The following is a 21578-nucleotide window of genomic DNA, read 5'->3' as shown; positions in this document are numbered from 1 at the left end:
CACACAGGGCTCGGCGGCAGGTGCCTCGCCGCGCACACTCGCGGGCCGCGGGGACCGGCTCGGGCGCGGGGCCGGCTGGGGCGGGGCGGGGCGGCGGCGCGCGTTCCCCGCCGGCCACACCGGCCGCCCTGCACTCGGCGAGGGGCGTGTGCGCGGGCCTGGCACCCGCGGGCCCCATGTTCACCGAGCTGAGGTCCAAGCTGAGCCCCCCGCGTGGCCGCGCCGGGGCCGTGCGCGCGGGCTTCGGGGAGCGCCGGGATGTGGACGGTGAGCGGGGCTGGACTGGGGAGCGGGGATTTCTCGGGCGGGGGTCTCAGGGACCCAGAGGCACGGGGGCGGGGCGGGACCCGGCGGGCTTCGAGCGGCGGTGGCTGGGGGTATTCGGCGGACGTCTCGGCTCAATGGGGTCCCGTAGCCTTTGTCCTGCTTTAGGGGGCAGCCAGCCTCAGGCCTTGGGGGTCAGCGCGCCCTTGGCTTGGGGTGAGGGGGTGACAAGCCGGGGCGCCTGTGTCCAGGCTGGCACTACGCTCGGGTCACCTTTTCCTGCGCGCGGGGAAAACCCTCCCCCGCTTTTGCAGTGGGGCCGAAAGGGGGCCGAGGTCACATCCCGCCTCGGTGCCCCCGCCCCATTTCCTTCTGGAATCCTGACGTTGGGGCGGGAGGGACCGGACCGACAGACCGCGGGACGGACGGAACTCCCTCCCGGAGTGCAGGCAGGAAATGGGCGGAGCCTGCTTGGCCGGGGCAGGTGCCGTGCGGGCTGAGGAGTCCGACGGGTTTCCCCGGACTGCCGCGCGCTTCTGCACCAGCCCCGCCGCTCGAGGCCCTGCAAAGCCCGGAGACCACGGCGCCTGTCCGCTGGAAGGCGCGGGCTTAGAATAAGCCTTTTCCCACAGCACTAGGGGCTACCTCGGGGCGGTGGCCCACTGAGCACACCCTCTGCTGACCCCAGACCTCAAATTTGGGGTCACCCAGGGGTCCGGTTCCTGAAAGTTGCAAGAATGGGGGCGGAAGGTGCTATGTCTCATAAGTCTTACAGGGGTGGGAGGACGGGGAAGTAGGATGTGGTTTTCGCCGATACTTAGACCTCCTAGACACATCCCCAACCCCTGCCCTGGGTGTGGAGTGGGTGGCTCAGTCTGAGGCTGGGAGGGTCTCTCACTCTAGGGTGGATGGGATGAGGGCCCTAGCGTGGGAACCTCACCTGCCCTGCTAAAGGCCTGGGTGCTATAAAGACAGGGGCAGGCCTGTGCCCACCTTCTGTCTCCCCACAGGCTCTGTTCACTTGCAGACACCATACAGAGCCTTCATTCATTCATTCATTCACAATGAATGTGGGGTGCCCCTCTGTAACCAGACCTGGATCAAGACGCCTGCCTCCCCAGACTCAGGTCAGCAGTGCCCCCAGAGATGATGACAAAGCTCAGATGAAACACTTTAATGCAGTTACTGTGGGAAGAGGGAGCACAGAGCATCACCATGGGTCCCCAAGCAATGGCTGCACCCCACATACCTGTGCTGATCTGCCCATATCCAATGGGTACCCACCATTCACATGGCCGGTGTTGTCCCGGGCTGCAGGCCCTGGGGGGGGGGCGGCACAGCCGGAGAGCCCAGCGCGTGTTTGCGGAGTGAGCCCTGCTTGTCAATTGGCCCACAGTTCAGGCTGTCAATGAGTCATAGTCAGTGGGTCGGGCCCCAACACCAGATAGGGCTGTGTGAACTGGGTGCCTTCAATGGCGACGGGCAAGCAGCATCCTCAGCCCGGTTTCCCCAGCACAGACGACCTCCCCGGACTCGAGATCTGCCTTTCCTCAAAGCAGGCCGTGTGTGCACTTCCTGGTCTGGTGTGGTGTGTGCAAGACTTGTGGGCCAGCCCAAGGCAAGGGTGAGGTCAGGGCTGTCCCAGGATAGCTCCTCTTGTCATATGTCTCAGGTTCCCTTCCCTAGAGGGCACATCCTCTGATCTAAGAATCCATCCCGCTCCCCTGGGTGAGGGCTGTAGACGTGCAAGATGAAAGGTGTTTCCAGTTCTTCTCTTTTTGTGCTGGGTGAGGTCCTCAAAACAGGTCCTGCACACTTCCTTCTGCCTTTGGATGCTTGGGAACCCCTCATTGGGGAGATGATTTCCCGCACTAGTGTGGAGGAGATGGAGCAGGGAGCTAGCTCTCAAGTAGAGGAAGCCTCTGGTTCTGCCCTTGACTGCCCTGACCAGGCACCCCCACACACAGCCACTGCCCACTTCAGCTTCTGCCGGACCCTCCTGGAGCACACAGTGTCAGCTGAGAGCATCCCCTGCCACTTGCCTCGGACACCTGGCACCAGCCTCACGTGGCATGACTCCCGCAGCCAGAGGGCAGCCAGCAGCAGGCCAATCAAGCTCCTGCAGCAGCCCGGCACAGAGACCCCCCAGGTACCCACCCATTCCACCCACCTCCGTCCCTGCCCTCCTTCTCCACCACTCTCACTCTGCCTGCCACGCCCCTCCCCTGCAGGGCCGGCTGTACTCTGACCACTATGGCCTGTACCATACAAGCCCCTCACTGGGTGGCCTGACCCGGCCCGTGGTCCTGTGGAGTCAGCAGGACGTCTGCAAGTGGCTCAAGAAGCACTGTCCCCACAACTACCTCGTCTACGTGGAGGCCTTCTCCCAGCATGCCATCACCGGTACAGTGGCGCTGAGGGTGCTGTGGGAGTGGGGCTACCTGCCTCAGAGCGTCTCTTCCCCACACTCAGCCTGCCTTTCTCTTGCTGTTGTTTTCGTCTGTCTAGTTTCTCCTGTGAATCTACCTCCCCTCTGTTCTTCGTCTCCGCAGAATCTGTCTTTTCTATCTCTCTGCCTTTCTTTCTTTTTTTTGTTTTTGTTTTTGTTTTTTGTTTTTTGGTGAGACAGAGATTTACTCCTGTTGCCCAGGCTGAGTGCAATGGTGCGATCTTGGCTCACCACATCCTCTGCCTGCCAGGTTCAAGCGATTCTCCTGCCTCAGCCTCCTGAGTACCTGGGATTACAGGCATGCACCACCACGCCTGGCTAATTTTGTATTTTTAGTAGAGACGGGGTTTCACCGTGTTGCCCAGGATGATCTCAAACTCCTGATCTCAGGTGATCCGCCCGCCTCAGCCTCCCAAAGTGCTGGGATTACAGGTGTGAGCCACTGCATCCGGACCTCTCTGCCTTTCTTCTGTGTCTCTTCCCATCTCTCTGTGCTGTCTTCATCTGGCTTTTCTCTGTTCCGTCCCTGCCTTTTGCTCTCCTTCCTTTCCCTCTGCCTCTCTCCTTTAAGTCTCTGTGTGTTTTGCTGATTCTCTTTCTCCCTCTGAGTCTCTCTGTACCCCACTTCCTCCCTCTCTCCTCCCTCTCTCCGAGTCTCTCTGTGCCCCTGCTTCCCGCTTCCTCTCTCTCTCTTCCCTTTTTCTCTTTCAGTCCCTGCTTCTGCCTTGGCTCAGTTTGTTGTTTGTTTGTTTGTTTCTGAGAAGGAGTCTCGCTCTGTCATCCAGTCTGGAGTGCAGTGGCACGATCTCAGCTCACTGCAACCTCCACCTCCCAGGTTCAAGTGATCCTCCCGCCTCAGCCTCCCGAGTAGCTGGGACTACAGGCGCACATCACCAAGCCCAGCTAATTTTTATATTTTTAGTAGAAACGGGGTTTCACCATGTTGTCCAGGCTGGTCTTGAACTCCTGACCTCAAGTGATCTGCCCGCCTCGGCCTCCCAAAGTGCTGGGATCACAGGCATGAGCCATGGCACCAGCCTTGTCTTGGCTCTTGATGCCTCTGTTGGCCTCAGCTCAGCCCCTCTTTCCTCTCCCCAGGCCGGGCACTGCTGCGGCTGAATGCGGAGAAGCTGCAGCGGATGGGGCTGGCCCAGGAGGCCCAGAGGCAGGAGGTGCTGCAGCAGGTGCTCCGCCTGCAGGTGCGTGAGGAGGGGCGGAGCCTGCAGCTGCTCAGCCAAGGTCAGTGTGAGGTGCCAGAGAAGCCTGGGGGCTGATGGAGAAGCCCCTCTGAGTGCGGGGTGGGATGACCTCAGGAGGTCGGCTGAGGGCCCCAGTAAGGGCCCTAATGCAGATGATGCCAAAGACCCCACCCCATTCTCACCCTCTTCCATCACACAGCTTCCTTCGGGAAAATGTCCTAGCTGCTGCTGAGGCTTGAACCCAGACCCCAGCACTGTGATGGGAGTCCACGGCTAGGGAGGAGGCCAAGCTGGCCCCGCAGCACCTCTTGGACCCTGCAGGATGCCGGGGCAGCCAGGCTGGCCCAACGGACAGACAGGACCAGGATCACACCTCCAGGCGCCTCTGGTTGGACATTCCAGGTCGTGCCCTGGGGCTGGGTGGGTAGGGGGCTGCTTGAGTGTGGCCCCACCTCCTGGGACCTGAGCCCAAGCCCTCCCCTGGTGCAGCTGGCAGCATGTGGGGCAGCTGCCTGGACCCAGAGCCAGTTTGGATGTCCCCCCTAGACTCCCAGGGAGTCTGTTTATTTACATTCCCCTCTCCACGTGATGTCCGTCCCCCATTGCCTGCTGAGTCACTTGTCTGTCCACCCACCCAGCCCAGTTCTAGGTCGTTCCCCAGCACCTCCAGGTTGGCCCACACAGGTACCATAAGCTGCCTCGGCTCCCTGTGGCTTGTGCCCATGCACCTGCCAGGGCCCAGCAGGCCAACCCATCATCTAGAGTAGTGGCCATCAGCACCTGCCTAACAGGCACCATGCCAAGCACTTTCATCATTATTTATACATCGTCACCACACCCCTCTATTCATGAGAAGTAAAGCTGAGAAAGGACCAGATTGACCAAGTGCCAGAGACAAAATGTGGCACAACGAGGACCCCAGCCCTGTCCAGGTGGCTCCGCGCCCAGGGCCCAGGCTTAGCAGTGCTTCCTGCCCTATCTTTGGGAAAATCTTGCTTTTATGGTCTTCCCCCCTCTCGCCCTCAAGAACAAGGGCCTTGTGCGTGGGCCTTCCCATTGCTGCTTTCCCAAGAAGGCCTGGATTCAGGGGAGAGGCCTTCCCAGGGCCACTCCCCTTACACCCTCCCAGAGGCCTGAGCAACCCCTCTCTGGGTGGTTTGGGGCTGGCGCTGCCTGGAGGAAGGACAGTGAGGGCGGCCCTGGCCGCCTCCACCCTCTTGCGCCTCTGCCCTCTCCCAATCCCCTTGTGGCTTCTGAAAATCTCAGGGACAGATGAGGCTGAGCCCCCAGTCCCCTCTGTGTGCTTTGAGCCTCCAGACTCAAGGCTGGTCACTGCAGGTCCCAGGTGGAATTTGGACAACTGGCCTGGCCGCTCCCATCCTGTAAGCCCCCACCACGGGGAGACCCTCATCCCTGCCCCTGTGTGGCTGCGCAAGTATTCTGCCCGCCTCCCACCATCAGCCTTCGCCCAAGGGGCCCTTCTGCCTGTGCTTCCCTCCCTTCTCCTCTGTCTTGCCCTGGCCCACGCACGCCTGTCTCGTCTTCCTTGTTTTGCGCTCACTTTTTTATACTCTGACCAAAAAAAAAAAAAAAAATCAGAAATAAAGCTGGTTCCCAAGTGCTGGCCGTGCTGGGTCTGCGAGGAGAGGGCGTCTGGGCAGCCGCGGCCACCAGGGGGCAGTGGCGTCGCGCCCTGGAGGGGCGTCTGGGCAACCCTGCGCAGAGGCTGGAAACAGGGCTCAAGTCACGCCTGCGGGCGGTCCCCAGTGCTGGACACAACGCCCGACACGCCGGAAGGGACGGCCCAGACAGCGCGTGAGGGTCCCGCGGCTGCCGTGACAGAGGACCACGGAGGGGTGCTGAGAACAGCAGACATTCATTCTCCCTGGAGTTCTGGAGGCCGCAGTCCAAAATCCAGCTCCCTCGGGGCCTCCTGGGGCGACTCCTCCCCTCTCCAGCTTCCAGTGGCTGCCGGGGGAACTCGGGCGCATGGGCATTACCCGTCTCCGCCTCTGTAATCAGATCACCTCCTCCTCTTCTGTCTCTCAAATCTCCCTCTGTCTCTCTCTTATAAGGATGCTTGGATTTGGGGCCACCTGGGTAATACAGGATAATCTCCTCATCACAGGATCTTTAATTACATCTGCAAATACCCTTTTCCCAATAAGATCCCATTCACACGTTCAGGGATAAAACACGAACATCTGGCCTGGCACGGTGGCTCACGCCTGCAATCCCAGCACTGTGGGAGACCAAGGCAGGAGTGTCGCTGGAGGCCAGGAGTTCAAGACCAGCCTGTGTGACATAGCAAGACCCCATCTCTACAAAAAACTTTTGAAACTAGCCAGGCATGGTGGCGCATACCCGTAGTCCCAGCTACTTGGGAGGCTGAGGCAGGAAGATTCCTTGAGCCCAGGAGTTCAAGGCATAGTGAGCTCTAACCACACAACTGCACTCCAGCCTGGGCAACAGAGCAAGACCCTGTCTCAAACACACACAGATCACAGCACACACACACACACACACAGCAATCAGACACATAAGAGCATAAACCACACACAGAGACTCAATGACACTGACACCAGCAAACACCAACACACACAAACACATGCATGTAGTTGGCCAGACACACAGACACAAAGGTCTGTAACAGCATGCCCCCATACAAAGATGTCATTACACAAATACACAAATACTACATGCAGACACACAACGACCTCCTAACACGTAGAAACACATGGGACACCGCACATCCCCGGTGCACACAAACACACTGTATTCCGCGACACTCTGGCATGTAGATACTCACAGAAAACAGCCGTCCCTCACCAGCACCCTGACACCGAGACATGCCGCAGCCTGGACACATGGATGCTGAAATCCAGACATATTGTCCCCAGGTACCCTGAGGTCTAGTCGCCCAGATGCTAAAATACAGACAGGCATTGGTCTCACCTAGGATGGGACACTGTCATATCCTGACACGGCAATGTCCAAACAGGTCGCATGTATGGACACCCAGACTTACACAGGGAGAGATGACGGCCTTGGCTGCACCTAAGGGGACACACACTGACCCCTCAGGAAATCCTGCTGGTCCCGTCCCCAGGGTGGGAAAGGTCAACAAGGGAAGGACGTGATGACGCTAGCCTCACAGGGAATGCCCTCCCCTACCTCCTCGGGTCACACAGGCTGGTGTGCACTGGCCTCTCTCTGACTCAGATTCCCGAGGGACGGATTGACTGACTGCCTCTTCCATAAGAGCCAACCTCCAATCTCCATGTGAGTGCTCTGCACCAGCCTTGAGTGAAGCAGATCCCAGGCCCCTTTGAGGAAAGGCAAAAATCTTACTGCCCAACCCCCTAGCAGTGCCTCTGAGCTTGCTCCACAGGGTACAGGGAAAGGGGCCGACTGGGCCGGAAGGGCCCCAGCGAAGGAGGCACACCTGGTAGTTCCATTTCCTGACTAGCAACTTCCAGCCACATCAATTTTAAGGAGTCCAGAATATTTGTAGTATGCAAAAAGGGGCATTACAAAACTTTTAAAAGTCTGTTTTAATTGTAAAAGTAATATATGCACATGGTTTAAAAAAAAAATGCTGGCTGGGCGCGGTGGCGCATGCCTGTAATTCCAGCACTTTGGGAGACCGAGGTGGGTGGATCACGAGGTCAGGAGTTCGAGACCACCCTGGCCAGCTTGGTAAAACCCCGTCTCTACTAAAAATACAAAAAATCAGCTGGGTATGGTGGCACGTACCTGTAATCCCAGCTACTCCGGGCTGAGGCAGAACTGCTTGAACCCGGGAGGGGGAGGTTGCAGTGAGCAGAGATGGCGCCACTGCACTCCAGCCTGGGCAACAGAGAGAGACTCCATCTCAAAAAAAAAAAAAAAAAAATGCTCTATGGGCACAAGATGAAAACCCAGAGTCTCCTTGACTCTTCCCTCCTGAGGCCTGAGGCCTTCCCTGGGAGATGGGTGCTGTGAACAGGTAAGAATGGCCCTCCTAAGGCCAGGCGCAGTGGCTCACGCCTGTAATCCCAGCACTTTGGGAGGCCGAGGTGGGCGGATCACGAGGTCAGGAGATTGAGACCATCCTGGCTAACAGGGTGAAACTCCGTCTCTACTAAAAATACAAAAAATTAGGCGGGCGTGGTGGTGGGTGCCTGTAGTTCCAGCTACTTGGTTGGCCGAGGCAGGAGAATGGCATGAACCCAGGAGGCGGAGCTTGCAGTGAGCCGAGATCGCACCACTGCATTCCAGCCTGGGCTACAGAGCCAGACTCCGTCTCAAAAAAAAAAAAAAAAAAAAAAATGCCCTCCTAGCCGGAGGCGGTGGGTCACACCTGTAATGCCCACACCGTGGGAGGCTGAGGCAGGAAGATGGCTTAAGCCCAGGAGTTCAAGACCAGCCTAGTCAACACAGAAAGACCTCGTCTCTATGAATACTTTAAAACTTAGCCAGGTGGGGTGGCACACACCTGTAGTTCCAGCTACTTGGGAGGCCGAGGTGGGAGGATTGCTTGAGCCCAGGTGGTAGAGGCTGCAGTGAGCCAAGATCACACCACTGCATTCCAGCCTGAATGACAGAGCAAGATCCTATCTCAAGAAGAAACAAAGAAAGGAGAGGGAGAAAGGAGAGAAAGGAGAGGAGGGGAAGGGAGGGGAGGAGAAGGGAGGGGAGGGGAGAAAAAGAAAGAGAGAGAAAGGAAGGAAGGAGAAAGGGAGGGAGGGAAGAGAAGGAAGAGAAGTAAGGGAAGGAAGGAAGGAGAAAAGGAAGGGAGGAAGGGAAGGGAAGGAAGAGAAGGAAGGGAGGAAGGGAGGGAGGGAAGAGAAGACAAGGAAGGAAAGAGAAAAGGAAGGAAGGAAGAAGGAAGGAAAGGAAGGAAGAAGGAAGGGAGGGAAGGGAAGGGAAGGAAGAGAAGGGAGGGAAGGAAGAAGGAAGGAAGAGAAGGAAGTAAGAGAGGGAACGGAAGGAAGGAAGGCAGGCAGGCAGGAAGGCAGGCAGGCAGGAAGGCAGGCAGGCAGGAAGGCAGGCAGGCAGGAAGGCAGGCTCTCCTGGGGGAGATTCTTGTGGGTCCCTGTGCCAGTCCCGTGTGGTGCCTCCTACTAGTCCTCTTTAGGAGAGCCACACCTTACTCTGTCTCATTCATTCCCAAGTCCTGTGCTGTCAGTGCCCCGCCACCTCCAGACCACTCAGCCCACACCGGACCCCAGTGCCCCCTGCCTGCAGAAGCCCAAGCTGTGGGGCAGAGAAGGCCCTGGCACTGGTTCAGAACCACTGCCCCAGAGCTGGGAAGGGGTGACCCAATGGTCAGTGACCCCAGTAAAACCCCATGGCCTTAAGCCGCCAGGCACCTCCGGGGGTCAGTCGCAAAAGTGGTCTCAGGGCCAGTTGGAAAAAGGCTGAATCCTGCGCTGCCGGTGCACGGCCCCCAGGGCCAGAGGTCAGGGTCCCGAGCCCAGAGACCACCCTCGCCGCGCGGGCCAGGATGCGGCGGAATCAGGTCGCCTCAATCCGTGCGCGCCGGACTCCGGGCAGTGCCTAGCGCCCCTATCGGGCCTCAGTTTACCCCACTGTCCAAAAAACGTCCCCCGCCCCAGGACGGCAGAACCTGCTACTCTGGACTGCGGGCCCGGCCGACGGGGGCGGAAGCGCGGAGCGGGGGAACCACAGGCCAGCGCCGGGCCCCCTCCCCCGCCCCCGCCCCCGCCCCCTCCCCGTCGCGGAGCGGCCGCGGGAATAACGCGAGAGTTCGCCCCCTCCCCCCCGCAGTAAAACTGTCAAAGGTGGGAGGGGCGGGAGCGCGCATGTGCGCAGCGCGGCGCGCAGCCTGCGCCGCCCGGACCCAGCGCCCCGCGCCCCGCGCCCCCCACCCCGGCCCGGCCCGGCCCGGCCGCAGCCCCGCTGGGCGCCGCAGGTAAGCGCCCGGCCGCGCCCCGGACCCAATCTGGCCGCAGCCCCGGCGCCCACGGCGCCCCGGATCTCGACCCTGCGCGCAGGCCAAGGAGGGGGCCGGGCCCGGAGCCCCCCCGCCCCCCGCCGCGCCCGAGCCCCCGCGCCCCGCGCCGGCGCCGTCTTCCTGCCTCCTCCTTCTCCAGAAAAAGTCGCCATTTTGGTTCACTGCCTTCGCCCCCCCACCCCGCGCCCGCGATCGGCCCTGCCCGGCCAGGCCGAGGCCCGCGCCCCGCGCCCGCTCCCGGCCCCAGGTGACAGGTGGGTGGCGAGGCTGGCCCCAGGTGCGCGTCCCTGGCCGCGCTCACCCGCGTGCCAGGCCTGGGCCGGGGTCCCGGGCCGAACGGCCTACGCGGCGGACCCGCTGCTGGCGTCTCCTGCGCGCAGCGCGGCGGAGCCCCCTCTCCCCGCGAGGGCTCTGTGTGCCCGCTGGGCTCCGGAGGGCCGAAGCCCCTTCTCATCCGGGGCGCCAGTCGCGTCTCTGCCTCCCAGGCTGGCCCTGGCCTCAGGTCCCACTATTCTGAATTCTTCTCCCAGGCTTCAGAAAAATTGGAAGCGGGGCCTCAGCAGGCACCTGCACCCCAGGCCACCGGGGTCATCAGGTGCTGGGATGACTCATGCCGGCCCTGTCTCCTTTCAAAGTTGCAAAGTGAGGACTTCCAGAGAACTTTGTCCCCGGACACTGGCCTCCCCCTTGGCAATGGGCAGTGACTGTCCTGACCTCTGACCTCAGTCAGCTCTCTGGCCCTCCTGGACACAGCAGCCCCTTCCCATCCCCTCGGATCTAAGTTAATTAGAAGCTATCAGGAGGGGGCCACCTGCCCACCCAACCCTCACCCTGCTTCCTGTCCCACCCCCTTCCATGGCTTTTCCACAGGGCTGGGCCCAGAGTCTCCTCTGCTCCCCAGCTCTCAGGTTCCCAGCAGCACAGGCCCTTGGGGGCCCCAGCCTTGGGCAGCAGGGCGTTCTCTCTGGCCAGCATCCTGGGCCTTCACTGCTGGTGCTTCCACGACTTGTTTGGCTGAAGTGGTAGTGGTGGGTCTGTAGGCAGGGGACTGAGAGGACCAGAGAGAGGTGGGGGGCGGGTCAGCCTGCCAAGACTGGAGACAAGTCTGCGAAGAGCATCAGGTAGGATAGCTCAGCCGGCACAGGGACGGGAGCTTGGTGCAGTGCCAGAGTGGGCCGGGGGTCCTCAGTGCCCACCTTGGCTGTTTTCCATCTGTGTCTGGAGAGAAGATTCCAAGGGTACCTGCCTGGGTAGGTTGGCATTGCATCAAGTCAGCATGGGAAGGTATGAGGGCCCCAGTGAGAAGCTGTGCCCCCACTGCTGGGCCCGGGCAGCTTGTGAGCCAGCAGCCATCATCAGAGACATAATTGGCCCCTGGAGGAACGTTGCCAGCCTCCTTCCTCCTGCACAAGGCACCTCTCCCAGGGGCACACCCCCTCCCAGCACTGGGTAGGAGTACATCACCTTCGGCATCATCTTCGCAGCTGTGGGGCTACGCACACTGTGGAGCTGCGTGTTGGGAAGGGGGTCTGGAAGTTGGTGAGGGTCTCAGGACAGGACTAGATCCTTCCAAACTGATGATGCCTCCTGGGTTATCTGGGGAGACCTTGGCTGGCAGCCCCTCCCCTAAGTCAGAAGCCCCCATCACTTGTTTTTCCCACGTGAACAAAACCACAGGAAGGCAGGCCCCTCTTCCCTGACCAGAGAGGACCTGCCAAGGGCAGGGCTCTAGGGCAGCCTCACCACATGTTCCGAGTGGGGCCCGTCAGGCTTCACAGATTGTCTACTTGCTCTGCAGAGATGACGGATCCTTTCTGCGTTGGAGGCCGTCGGCTCCCGGGGTCCAGCAAGAGTGGTCCCGGGAAGGATGGCAGCCGAAAGGAGGTCCGACTTCCAATGCTGCATGACCCACCGAAGATGGGTAAGAGGAGTCAGGGCCAGAGTCAATTCCAGATGGTTCTGGGCAGCAAGTGGTAGGAGTGGACCATTGCCCTGGGCGTCCTGTCTCCAGGTACCTAGCTAGGCCCCTAGAGTTCCCAAGGACCTTACCAGGGTAGGGGTTGCCTTGGACATAGCCCAGGGTCCTGGGTTCTTGTCCTCAGCTGGCCGCAGCCCCTGCCCCCGGTGCCCTGGTGTTGGGACAGCGGTGCTCAGTGTGGGCCTGTGCAGCCGCCAGTGGTAGGCAGTGCTACACAGCTTCCGAGCCTTGCTGTGTTGTGTGCTGCAGGGATGCCGGTGGTCCGTGGTGGACAGACAGTGCCCAGCCAGGCCCCTCTCTGCTTTGACCCAGGAAGTCCAGCCAGTGACAAGACAGAAGGGAAGAAAAAGGGGCGGCCAAAAGCCGAGAACCAGGCCCTCCGAGACATTCCTGTGAGCTCCCTCAGGGCCATGGTGGGGCTCATGCTGGGGTCTCCCTATCCAGCCACTGCCCTGCCCTGATTTGTCCTCTGCACATCTGGTACCAACTCTATGCCTCAAGATGTGGGCACTGGCCTGGCAGACTTCACGTGGCCTGGCTTTGTATCTGATGTGCCGGGAGATTCGGGGGATCGCGTTGGTGGGCTCCTAGAATGGGTCTTTTGCATGGCCGCTGCCAGGTGGCTTGAATTCCCACTGCAGTCCCGAGGTTGAGGGGCTCCTGTGGTGTGTGTGCCCTGCAGGCCCGGGGGGGGCTCTGAGTCTGGGGCTCGGGCTGGCAGTGGCCCAGGTGGCTGCGGGTCAGCAGCACCACCTTTCCCCACGCCTAGCTCTCCCTGATGAACGACTGGAAGGATGAGTTCAAGGCACACTCGAGGGTGAAGTGTCCAAACTCAGGGTGCTGGCTGGAGTTCCCCAGCATCTACGGGCTCAAGTACCATTACCAGCGGTGCCAAGGGGTAAGGGACTGTGGGTCGGGGAAGAGGAGGCCTCGGGGTGTGTCTGGGCAGAGGCCCTTGGGGCCCTGTCCCACACCTTCCCTTCCCTGCCCAGGGTGCCATCTCAGATCGCCTGGCCTTCCCCTGCCCCTTCTGTGAGGCCGCATTCACCTCTAAGACCCAGCTGGAGAAACACCGGATCTGGAACCACATGGACCGACCCCTGCCTGCCTCCAAGCCTGGGCCCATCAGCAGGCCAGTCACCATCAGCCGGCCTGTTGGGGTCAGCAAGCCCATCGGAGTGAGCAAACCTGTCACTATTGGCAAACCTGTGGGTGTCAGCAAACCCATTGGCATCAGCAAGCCAGTCTCGGTCGGCAGACCCATGCCAGTCACCAAGGCCATCCCGGTCACTAGGCCCGTGCCGGTCACCAAACCTGTCACAGTCAGCAGGCCCATGCCCGTCACCAAGGCCATGCCGGTCACCAAACCCATCACAGTCACCAAGTCTGTGCCGGTCACCAAACCCGTACCTGTCACCAAACCCATTACGGTCACAAAGCTTGTGACAGTTACGAAACCCGTGCCGGTCACCAAGTCAGTGACAGTCAGCAGGCCCATTGTGGTCAGCAAGCCGGTGACAGTCAGCAGGCCCATTGCCATCAGCAGACACACACCGCCCTGCAAAATGGTGCTGCTGACCAGGTCGGAGAACAAAGCACCTCGTGCCACAGGGAGGAACAGTGGTAAGAAAAGGTATGGGGGCTTGTCCCAGGTCGGGGAGGAACAGTGGTAAGAAAAGGTATGGGGGCTCGTCCCAGGTCGGGGAGGAACAGTGGTAAGAAAAGGTATGGGGGCTTGTCCCAGGTCGGGGAGGAACAGTGGTAAGGAAAGGTATGGGGGCTCGTCCCAGGTCAGGGAACAGTGGTAAGAAAAGGTATGGGGGCTCGTCCCAGGTCGGGGAGGAACACTGGTAAGAAAAGGTATGGGGGCTCGTCCCAGGTCGGGGAACAGTGGTGAGAAAGGTATGGGGGCTTGTTCCAGGTCGGGGGGCTCGTTCCAGGTCAGGGTGTTCCTCGGCCACGGCCTGGGGGTAATGGGGCCCACAGTTAGGCCCTCCTGGTCCTCACCTCACCTGCTCCCTGCAGGGCTGCGGACAGCCTGGACACCTGCCCAATTCCACCCAAGCAGGCCAGGCCAGAGAATGGGGAGTACGGCCCCTCCTCCATGGGCCAGAGCTCGGCCTTCCAGCTGAGTGCAGACACCAGCAGTGGCTCCTTGTCGCCAGGCAGCAGGCCGTCAGGGGGCATGGAGGCACTGAAGGCTGCAGGCCCTGCGTCCCCGCCTGAGGAGGACCCGGAGCGCACAAAGCACAGTAAGATGAGAGCTCCAGGGGTGGCGGCCGGGGCAGGCTCGGCCTCCTGACGGTTATTTCACCAGAATCTTGGCCCCCGTTTTCTCTCCCCGAGTCAGGAAGGAAACAGAAAACACCCAAAAAGTTTACAGGGGAGCAGCCATCCATCTCAGGGACCTTTGGGCTCAAAGGTAAGACCCCAGCCCGGTGTGCACCTCCAAGGCTGGGGCTGTCCACTGAGCGGCAGCCCCTGAGCCCATCCCTGTTTCTCTCCACCCCATGTGTGCACATAGGCCTGGTCAAAGCTGAGGACAAGGCCCGAGTTCACCGCTCCAAGAAGCAGGAGGGGCCAGGCTCTGAGGACGCCCGGAAGAAGGTGCCAGCTGCCCCCATCACTGTCAGCAAGGAGGCACCGGCCCCTGTGGCCCACCCAGCTCCAGGTAGGGGCTGCCTGGCAGGGGCTCAGGGCAGCTCTAGACGGCGGGTAGATCCCACAGCACAGGAATGGGGGCTGAGTGTGGAGACTGGATTCTGTGCCTGGCGTCCGGGCCACCCAGCAGCCCCCACAAGCCTTCGAGGCCCCTGCCTTACCCACAGGTGGCCCTGAAGAGCAGTGGCAGAGGGCCATCCATGAGCGCGGGGAAGCCGTCTGCCCCACCTGCAACGTGGTCACCCGGAAGACTCTCGTGGGGCTCAAGAAGCACATGGAGGTGTGTCAGAAGGTAAGGCAGCTCCCGGAAGGCGCTGGGAGGGAGGCACCCCGGCCCCAGGCAGGCTTCTCACACGTGGGCCATCTGCAGCTTCAGGATGCGCTCAAGTGCCAGCACTGCCGGAAGCAGTTCAAGTCCAAAGCCGGCCTCAACTACCACACTATGGCCGAGCACAGTGCCAAGGTACCGTCGGGCCCCCAGCTCCCGTCCAGCGTGACCTCTGGCCTCGCACCCCACCTTCACCGCAGTGCCCCCGGTTTCCAACCTCGGACAACGGTGGCCCAACACCTGGGCGGGGCGGGGCCAGGCCAGGGCAGGGCTCCGTGGTGATGGTGCCGGGTCACCGATGCTCGCCCTGTCCCCAGCCCTCTGACTCCGAGGCCTCCGCGGGGGGCGAGCAGGAGGAGCGCGAGCGGCTGCGCAAGGTGCTGAAGCAGATGGGACGGCTGCGCTGCCCCCAGGAGGTCAGTGGGGGGCCGCGGCAGTGTGGGGTGGGGGGGCCCTGCTGGCCACTCACCCACCCTCTGGCCTGACCCCCAGGGTTGCGGGGCTGCCTTCTCCAGCCTCATGGGCTACCAGTACCACCAGCGGCGCTGCGGGAAGCCGCCCTGCGAGGTGGACAGCCCCTCCTTCCCCTGCACCCACTGTGGCAAGACGTACCGGTCCAAGGCCGGCCACGACTACCACGTGCGCTCGGAGCACACGGCCCCCGTGAGTGGCTCTCTGTTCTGTGGCACAGTGCTTGTTTCTGTGTGCCGTGTGTGTTCCGTGTGCCTTGGGTGCCAACTGTATTTGTCCATGTGCCGCCCAATGCGTGTGTTTCCCACCCCTCTCTGTAAGAGACGCGTGTGCTGGTGGGCGGGAGGGTGAAACCTCCGTGTTCCCCCGGGTTGCCTGCGTCAGCCGTGTCCCCAGCACACTGGGAGGCCTGTGGGTCCACCGGCCGTAGGGTGGCCTCGCCGCGCGCTGACCTGACTCTTGCTCCCGCGGCTCACTCTAGCCTCCGTGCCTTCCTGCCCTCCAGCCCCCTGAGGAGCCCACAGACAAGTCCCCTGAGGCTGAGGACCCGCTGGGTGTGGAGCGGACCCCAAGCGGGCGTGTCCGCCGCACATCGGCCCAGGTGGCGGTGTTCCACCTGCAGGAGATAGCGGAGGACGAGCTGGCCCGCGACTGGACCAAGCGGCGCATGAAGGATGACCTTGTGCCCGAGACCGCACGGGTGAGCTGCCCCCCCAGGGCTGTGGACAGCGCCGTGGCCTCTGCGTGGGGCATGCCTTTGGCCTGAGACTTGGGACAGCCACTGCTGTGACCTGGGCCACCCGCTGCCCCCGCCATCTGCGGCGAGTGTCGCCTGCTGCCGAGGCGAGTGTTCTTAGAGCAGCTGGGGTGTCTTCTGGCCTCGGGCTCACCCTGGTGCTGTCGAATTCACAGCTCAACTACACTCGGCCAGGGCTCCCCACGCTGAACCCCCAGCTGCTAGAGGCATGGAAGAATGAAGTGAAGGAGAAAGGCCACGTCAACTGTCCCAACGACGTGAGCGGAGGCAGCCGGGTGGGGGGCGTGGGGAGCCATACCGGGACAGAGCCTGGGTGTGGCCCTCTGAGCAGGAACAGAGGCTGAGAGCTTTCACGAGGTGCCCAAGCCCACCCCAGGCCTCACATGCCCAGCCTGCCCAGTCCCCAGGACTCACACCCCCTCACTTGCCCCAAAGAGCCTCAGAGATCCCCTGGGGTAGGGCAGGGGTATATCTTGGTGTGGGGTGCCCACCAGAGGCCTTCGCCCACGGCTCCCTTCCCTGCAGTGCTGTGAAGCCATCTACTCCAGCGTGTCTGGACTCAAGGCTCATCTCGCCAGCTGCAGTAAGGTCAGTTCTGGGGCCTGCCCCACGGCCAGGTGCGCTGCACTCAGAGCTCCCAGCTCACCCCACGCGGGCTTCCCACACAGTAGTGAGGGACCCTGCCCTGTCCCCTACTTTTTCTATGTGGCCTCCTCTTCCACGAACCCAGAGACTGGCCGGTGGCTGATGGCCAGCCTAGGACACCTCCCTCGCCCCAACCCCAGCCACAAGACAATGAGTCCTAGTCCTGTCCTCGGAGCTCTGCGTCCATGTAGGCATGAGTGGGCACCCCAACCCACGCAGATGGCACACTGGCTTAGAATAAGGGATGCTCGGCAAAGGTCTGCAACTCTTCCCCTGGGCACCTGCCTCTCCCTACCCTTCCTCTCCCCTACCACCCCTGCCGCCCCCCCCCTGCATTGTCTGGCACAGACAGCCACAACTTTCCTTGGGCCACTGCTGACTCTGACCCTTTAGCCATGAGTAGGGGCTTAGGACAGATCTGGGTCCTCCAAGGGCTGGGGCACTGGCCTGCCTATGCATTGCAGGGGGCCCACCTGGCAGGGAAGTACCGCTGTCTGCTGTGTCCGAAGGAGTTCAGCTCTGAGAGTGGCGTCAAATACCACATCCTCAAGACCCACGCAGAGGTGCGAGGGCCATCACCAGGGCCTGTGGCTGGGGGCTAGCCCAGGAGGGGACAGGGCTGGGGTTGGGCACCCCTTGGGGGTGGAGAGGTCAGTGGCCTGCATGGGGTGTGCCTGGGAGAGCGGCCAACGTGGAGAAATCTGGTAGTTTCTCCTCAAAGTGGGGTCTGGCTTCCCTGGGAGAACTGGGAGGCTTGCACCCTGAGCTGGAGCTGCCCTGGGGGTGTCCGCCTGTCCAGCCCCCAGCAGCCCTGCTGCAGGTGCTTGCCTGGTCCTGAAGGCTGTGTCCAGCCCTGCTGCAGATGCTTGCCTGGTCCTGAAGGCTGTGTCCAGCCCTGCTGCAGGTGCTTGCCTGGTCCTGAAGGCTGTGTCCAGCCCTGCTGCAGGTGCTTGCCTGGTCCTGAAGACTGTGTTTAGCCCCCTGCAGGTGCTTGCCTGGTCCCGAAGGCTGTGTCCAGCCCCCTGCTGCAGGTGCTTGCCTGGTCCTGAAGGCTGTGTCCAGCCCCCTGCAGGTGCCTGCCTGGTCCTGAAGGCTGTGTTTAGCCCCCTGCAGGTGCTTGCCTGGTCCTGAAGGCTGTGTCCAGCCCTGCTGCAGGTGCTTGCCTGGTCCTGAAGGCTGTGTCCAGCCCTGCGGCAGGTGCCTGCCTGGTCCTGAAGGCTGTGTCCAGCCCCCTGCTGCAGGTGCCTGCCTGGTCCTGAAGGCTGTGTCCAGCCCTGCGGCAGGTGCCTGCCTGGTCCTGAAGGCTGACAGGTCTTCAGCTCTCAGGCTACGCCTGGCTCGGGTGCTCAGCATCCAGTCCCAGGTCTTCATCAGCGCTTTTCTGTCCCCAGAACTGGTTCCGAACATCAGCAGGCCCACCTCCCAAACACAGGAGCCAGGACTCATTGGTGCCCAAGAAGGAAAAGAAGAAAAATCTGGCAGGTGGAAAGAAGCGGGGCCGAAAGCCCAAGGAGCGGACCCCAGAGGAGCCTGTGGCCAAGCTGCCCCCGCGCCGGGACGACTGGCCTCCAGGATGCAGAGACAAGGGGGCCCGGGGCTCCACCGGCCGGAAGGTGGGAGCCGGCAAGGCGCCTGAAAAGTGAGCTTGGTGCGTGGGGCCTAGCCCCCATGCAGCCGCCACACCGCCCTCTGCTCAAGGCAGGGCCAGCTCCGGGACCTCTGTCCTCCAGTTCTCCATCCCCCACCCCCGCCTCTTCATCCGTCCAGTGGGGCAGCCAGCCACTCTCCCTTCCCTGAAGGTGGCCCTTCCCCTGTTAAGGCTGCCACAGGGCACACCTGGGTTGGGGCTCCCCAAGGTGTGCCCAGCAGAAGTGCAATAGCCAGGAGGGTTGCCCCTCCTCGTGGGAATGTGTCTGGGGTCTTGGTGCCACAGGGGTTGCAGCGCAGAGTAGGCAGATGGCCTTTGGCCCCCCGGCTCCGCTTCCTCAGGCCCTGCTGGGTCCCTACCCTGGCTACCCCAAGGCTCAGGCATCCCTGGTGACCTGTGGTTCTGGGCTGGTGAGGGCACCTGAGCAACCTGGAACCGGCAGCCACCATCCTGGCCTCACCTCCACCCAACACTGGAACTCCAGCACCCCCAGCTACCTCCCAGGACAGATCCCTGTCTGACCACTGCCATGCTGACCTGACAGGCTCCGGCCTGCCCTTGGCCACCCACTTGGTCCCCTTGCTTCTGTTTTCTACCTCTCCAGGCCTGCCCACTACCCCCACCCCTGCCCCTCCTTTGTCAGTGCGATCCCTGCTGTGCTCAGGCCCTGCCCCCCAGGCCTGTCTGTAATTCTCCCAGCTTGGGGTAAGGGAGGGGTTTTGCTTCTTGTACCTACAGGGCAGCAGAAGCTTGATGCCCTTCAACACAGCTGCCAGCCCTGGGGGTGTGGGGCCCCTGGCGTGTGCTCTCCTCCAGTGTTCAGCCTTCTGGCACTGCAGGCCTAGGTTGGAGCAGCCTCGTGGAGTACGGACGGACTAGTTCGGGCCCTGGGGTCTTGCTGGGGCCCATAGGCATGTGGGGCAGGAAGCTGGGCAGAGCTGGCCTGGCTCTGAGTGGCCACTGGGGGAAAGGCAGCCTTCTGTCTGCCAATCTGGGTGGGCCCAGTGGCCAAGCTCTCATGGGAGCCCCCTCCCCACTTTTTTTTTAACCTGCCCCCATTGTTTCTGGTTGTGTGGTCATTTGATATGGGAACTGAAGGCCAGCCAGGGGAGGGGCTTGGCCAAAGTCACAGCAGGTTGATGGCAGCTCCAGAGCTGTCTTTGCCCCTTTGTGGCCCTGAGGACGGCTGGGTCTATAGGTAGGGCAGGGGTCAGGCAGGGAGTCCAGGGTGCCTGGAAGAGGTGGCCACAGCCTGTGGCTCCCTCCCTGGGGTCCTGCCTTCCAACCACGGCATTACAGGGAGGATGAGGCTCAGAGGGGGTAAGTTTGGAGGGAGGCCATTTTCCAGGGTGGGCGGGAGTGGGCTGAGAGCTCGGCCCCACTGACCCTGGACGATGAGAATTTTGATGTTTGCCCGTGTGCGTGTGTCTCCTGGGTGTAGTGGATGCCAGTCTTGTTGCTGTGACAAGTAACAACCTTTTTTTAAAATTGTTTTTTATACAAACACTCACAATCCGACATTTGGTGCTAAGGGTTTCCTGGTGCAGACGGTGGGCTTGGGGGTTGGGCTGGGCCAGGGCGTGGGTCTCTGGGGTTTGGGTCCCTTGCTGCTCAGGGAGGCAGTACTGACTGGGCACTGCCTCTGCCCCCAGCACCCACCCTCCCCCATCCCCCAGGGAGAAGGGGCCCCACTGGGCTTGGCCTGCAGTAGTAGGGAGACAAGTTCCAGGAGCACTTTGGGGACTGGGGTTGCAGAACACTTCCTGTCTCTGGCTTCATCCTTGGGCCAGAAGGCTCCAACCCTCAGCAGCCCTTGCCAGATGTGCCAGGGAGTGGGTGTGGAGACCTGGACTCCCCCCGCCCACGCACACCTCGGCCTGATGAGAGGATGGAGGCTTGGGCAGAGATGGGCGTGACCCAGCGTCAGAGGGTCGGGGGAGGCATTCCTTCCTGTGTCCCAGAGCTTCACTGGTGGAGCTGGAGGAGCTGGAGGTGGAGGGTGGGGTCTGGCAGCTGCTGCTGGGGCAGCCTCATGAGGGGAGGGGAGGGGAGCAGGCACTGGGCGGGGGCCTGGGTGCACTTTGTCCTTGCCACCAATGGCGGGAGGAAGGTGGACCTGAACACCTGCAGGGTGTGGTGCCTGCCCCAGCCTCTCAGGTACTTGGCCCTTGGGGAGAAGAGAAGAGGGTCTGGTTTTTGCTGGGGGTGAGTTTCCGGGACACTCCCAAAGCCCACAGATAATCCCTGGTGTGGGAAGAGGAGTCCTGGATACCTTCATGTTTAGCACTTTAACCCCCTTTGTCTTTAAGGTAGGCGTGGGGGTTACTGCCAGAAGTGGCTGTTGGGTCTGACCCCCTCCTTTCTGCCCTCCCTCTGCCACATGCTGGTCCGCAGAGCCCTCCTCCCAAGGGGTAGGGCCCCGGGTGGAGCTCAGCAGGGTCTGCCCACTCCCTACGCTGGCCCACATAGGCCTCCAGGAGCCCTCAGTGAGAGGGACCAGCATAGCTGACCCCCAGAGTGTGGTGGGCGTCGGCCCTGCCCGAGGCCCAGTCGGGGCCCTTTCTGCAGATCTACCTCTGGCTCAGCGCACGCCCCCTGCCCTGAGAACAGGAAAGGGCCCGGAAGGGCTGACTCACCGGGCTGACGCTCACACGAAAATGGGATGCACTTTAGTTGCTGGTGCAAAGGCAGGTGAGGGTGCCTCCTGTGTGACCGTTGGCCCTCCTGCCTGGTGGCGCTGGAGGGAAGGAGCCAGTGAGCCTGTCCCCGGGAGGGGCCATCCCCGTGTGCCGTGTTTGGCGGGGCCCCAGGCGGCTCCCCCAGGCCCGGGTCTGGGGCCACAGGCTTTCCCCTGCCTTGCGGCCGGGCGTCCCGTGCTTTGGGTTTCTTGGTTTGGGTTTTTTAATGCCAGTTCTCAGTACATAAGTGCATTTTGAAAGAGGTTCCAGCTATCACTTGTAACCATATATATATACATATATATTCTATCTACAAAGTGTTTATTTGCGAGATGTTTCAACGGTGAGTTCGGGCCCCGCCCGCCTTGTGACCATCTGTCCCCGGTCCTCGTCCCCGCCCCGCGCCCTGGTCCCGAGTGGCGTGGGGACGGGCCATCACTGTATGTATTAAAATGACTGTATCAAATAAATGTTTATTGATTTTTTTCCAGGGTTTTTGTGCGGCTCAGTTTGTGGTGAAAAACAGGGGGCGGGGCCCTCC

General features: G+C 61.6%; 2 protein-coding genes across 13 annotated transcripts; both read left to right on the top strand.

The window, feature by feature from the left end:
- Positions 1 to 5533, top strand: SAMD10 (sterile alpha motif domain containing 10). 3 transcript variants are annotated; one of them, XM_031007463.3, is made up of 6 exons: positions 76 to 267; positions 1275 to 1391; positions 2232 to 2413; positions 2496 to 2667; positions 3812 to 3952; positions 4112 to 5533. In XM_031007463.3, exons 1-6 carry the CDS (start codon positions 177 to 179, stop codon positions 4132 to 4134), a joined length of 726 nt encoding a protein of 241 aa, XP_030863323.1. In that variant the 5' UTR covers positions 76 to 176; the 3' UTR covers positions 4135 to 5533. The 3 variants fall into 3 exon arrangements, with proteins under 3 accessions (XP_030863324.1, XP_030863323.1, XP_055228724.1); XM_031007464.3 differs by lacking the exon at positions 1275 to 1391 and having other exon boundaries at positions 1 to 267; XM_055372749.2 differs by lacking the exon at positions 76 to 267 and having other exon boundaries at positions 334 to 2413.
- Positions 5534 to 9712: 4179 nt separating this feature from the next.
- ZNF512B (zinc finger protein 512B) lies at positions 9713 to 21527 on the top strand. 10 transcript variants are annotated; one of them, XM_055372739.2, is made up of 18 exons: positions 9717 to 9829; positions 10402 to 10513; positions 11670 to 11792; positions 12099 to 12241; positions 12619 to 12747; positions 12842 to 13482; positions 13875 to 14101; positions 14200 to 14271; positions 14374 to 14520; positions 14678 to 14802; positions 14881 to 14973; positions 15156 to 15254; positions 15331 to 15501; positions 15791 to 16009; positions 16222 to 16323; positions 16592 to 16654; positions 17176 to 17274; positions 18103 to 21527. In XM_055372739.2, the coding sequence occupies exons 3-18, from the start codon at positions 11672 to 11674 to the stop codon at positions 18352 to 18354; spliced, it is 2703 nt and encodes a 900-aa protein (XP_055228714.1). In that variant the 5' UTR covers positions 9717 to 9829; positions 10402 to 10513; positions 11670 to 11671; the 3' UTR covers positions 18355 to 21527. The 10 variants fall into 10 exon arrangements, with proteins under 10 accessions (XP_030863315.1, XP_055228708.1, XP_055228714.1 ...); XM_031007455.3 differs by lacking the exon at positions 10402 to 10513 and having other exon boundaries at positions 9713 to 9829; positions 15815 to 16009; XM_055372733.2 differs by lacking the exon at positions 10402 to 10513 and having other exon boundaries at positions 9714 to 9829.
- Positions 21528 to 21578: the final 51 nt, after the last annotated feature.

Source organism: Gorilla gorilla, chromosome 21 (assembly GCF_029281585.2).
Source record: "Gorilla gorilla gorilla isolate KB3781 chromosome 21, NHGRI_mGorGor1-v2.1_pri, whole genome shotgun sequence".
NCBI classification, from domain to species: domain Eukaryota; kingdom Metazoa; phylum Chordata; class Mammalia; order Primates; family Hominidae; genus Gorilla; species Gorilla gorilla.
Note: the sequence above shows the minus strand (reverse complement) of the source record. Positions and strands in the feature narration are given on the sequence as shown.